Source organism: Chaetodon trifascialis, chromosome 5, assembly GCF_039877785.1.
Source record: "Chaetodon trifascialis isolate fChaTrf1 chromosome 5, fChaTrf1.hap1, whole genome shotgun sequence".
NCBI lineage: Eukaryota > Metazoa > Chordata > Actinopteri > Chaetodontiformes > Chaetodontidae > Chaetodon > Chaetodon trifascialis.
The window spans coordinates 31,051,268-31,053,767 of record NC_092060.1 but is presented as its reverse complement, the minus strand read 5'-3'; the positions used below and the strand labels follow the sequence as shown (position 1 = coordinate 31,053,767).

The window sequence follows — 2,500 nt, the reverse complement described above, 5'->3', positions numbered from 1 at the left end:
CACACACACACTCTGTTCTTCCTGTGTGAAACAGGAAGCAGCTTCTTGAAGTCATTCATAATAAATGACGAGTCATCGATCGATCGACTCACTCGAGCTGTAAACCAACATTCTGAAATGGTTTGTTTGAACCAGAGCAGAGCAGGTGATGATTGTTGGAGAGGAACCTAGAAGGTTTTGATGAGTTTCATTCGGTTTCTGTCAGTTTGAATGACCTTTGTTTTACGTTGTTAAATTCGTGTTTTTGTGAATGGAGTCTGGTGCTTTGAGCAGCGTGATAAAAAGCTGCTTCTGGTCAAACTCAGAGGATCTTCCTCTTGAACAGAAGGTGTAACTGTGCAGGAACCCTTTCCATCATGCTGTCAGACACGTATTAGAACGAGCTAAGCTGTCAGTGGGCAGAACAAATGCTCTGAGTGGACCAACATTGACGGTGTGGACATGTGGACCAACTGGACACATGACATCACTTTGATTGACTGAGGATGAAATGTAGGTCAAACTGACACTAGCAAATCTGTTTGTTCTGTAATCTGCAGGTATGAAGAGCTTAAAAAGACGTTCATGTTGACATCGGAACTACGTCGCTTGTCTCTGGTTCTGTTGGTTTTCACTCTTTTGGACGTTGATCACCACAAATCACTGTAGATCACCACAGATCACCATAGACCATCACAGATCATCAAAGATCACTGTAGTTCACCACAGATCATCGTAGATCACCACAGATCATCGTAGATCACCACAGATCACTGTAGATCACCACAGATCATCGTAGATCACCACAGATCACTGTAGATCATCGTAGATCACCACAGATCATCGTAGATCACCACAGATCATCGTAGATCACCACAGATCACTGTTGATCACCACAAATCACTGTAGATCACCACAGATCACCATAGACCATCACAGATCATCAAAGATCACTGTAGATCATCACAGATCATCGTAGATCACCACAGATCACTGTAGATCACCACAGATCACCACAGATCATCGTAGATCACCACAGATCACTGTAGATCACCACAGATCATCGTAGATCACCACAGATCACCATAGACCATCACAGATCATCAAAAATCACTGTAGATCATCACAGATCATCGTAGATCACCACAGATCATCGTAGATCACCACAGATCACCATATATCACTGTAGATCATCACAGATCATCGTAGATCACCACAGATCATCGTAGATCACCACAGATCACTGTAGATCACCACAGATCATCGTAGATCACCACAGATCACTGTAGATCACCACAGATCATCGTAGATCACCACAGATCATCGTAGATCACCACAGATCACTGTAGATCACCACAGATCATCGTAGATCACCACAGATCACTGTAGATCACCACAGATCACCATATATCACTGTAGATCATCACAGATCATCGTAGATCACCACAGATCATCGTAGATCACGCTGCAGATATTTGGGTGTCAGTTGTGAAGATGGTGTGAGGGAAAATGTTGAGTTGTTCAGTCTGCTTTGGTCTTTTCTGGTGAAGATTTAGTTCATCACTATGTTGACACATATGATCCCAGTCAGAGACAGACTGTCTTCGTTTAAAGGGACATTTGGACTTCTAACCGTAGACGACGCCTCAAATATGAAAGAAGCACCAAACTGTAAAACATGGATGCTTCACACATGTTCAGTGTTCAGCAGGTCTGGACAACCAGCTCAGCTTGAAGGTGGACGACCAAGACACTTCCTTAGTGTCACTCTGGGACATTATCACACATCTTTACCTTTACCAGACACTTCACGGACAACACAACTGACCAATCAGGGAGAAGAAGGAAGTGGATGAAATGTATGAAGTGAGTGAGGTGTGTGAGACTGACCGTCTGTCTGCGTCTGTAGGTGAAGTTCTTCCACAGCAGCAGACCCAGCTGTGTAGAGACAGACATGTCTCTCTCTGTCTCTGTGTCCGTCTCTCTCTCAGCCTGAATGAGTGTCAGCCTCCGGTCGCTCTGCATTAAACACAGACAGGTTGAGCTCAAAGGTGCTGGGGTCAAAGGTCAGAGCAGATATTAGGCTTGTCCTCAGACTGAAGGAGGGTCAGGACCACACTGACCTTCACACCCAGAAACACAACCTTTATTCACATGAGCTGTCACCAAACAGCGTTCATTCATTGGTCACCATTAGTTTAGTTTAAAGACGTGTGAAATGAAATTCGCTGTTCACATTCGTACGGATGCCATGCGTCTCCGTCCAAAACCGTCTGAAACGCAGAAACACGTGATGTCTTTTCCACACGAGGATTAATCATTCATTCACTTGACGTGAATGTCCAAGTCCGGCTGCTCGTTCACGTCGCGGCCTCACTGTGTTCGACAGCGATTCTCATCATCAGTCACGACGGCGCTTCAGGTGTGAACAAACACTTCATGACAATTTCACTGCGTTTGATGTTCTGACTGGACTTGTTTGTTTGTTTCATGGCCGTGGAGGAGACCGTACACTGGATGA

General features: G+C 44.8%; 1 protein-coding gene across 2 annotated transcripts in view; it reads right to left on the bottom strand.

Annotated features, from left to right (window-relative positions):
• abca1b (ATP-binding cassette, sub-family A (ABC1), member 1B) overlaps nucleotides 1-2,500 on the bottom strand; it is a 48,127-nt gene that overhangs the window by 44,221 nt on the left and 1,406 nt on the right. For both annotated transcript variants that reach the window (XM_070962774.1, XM_070962775.1), the window contains exon 2: nucleotides 1,870-1,998. In XM_070962774.1, the coding sequence (XP_070818875.1) occupies nucleotides 1,870-1,935 (66 nt within the window). In that variant the 5' untranslated portion in view covers nucleotides 1,936-1,998. The remainder of the gene's footprint in view (nucleotides 1-1,869; nucleotides 1,999-2,500) is intronic.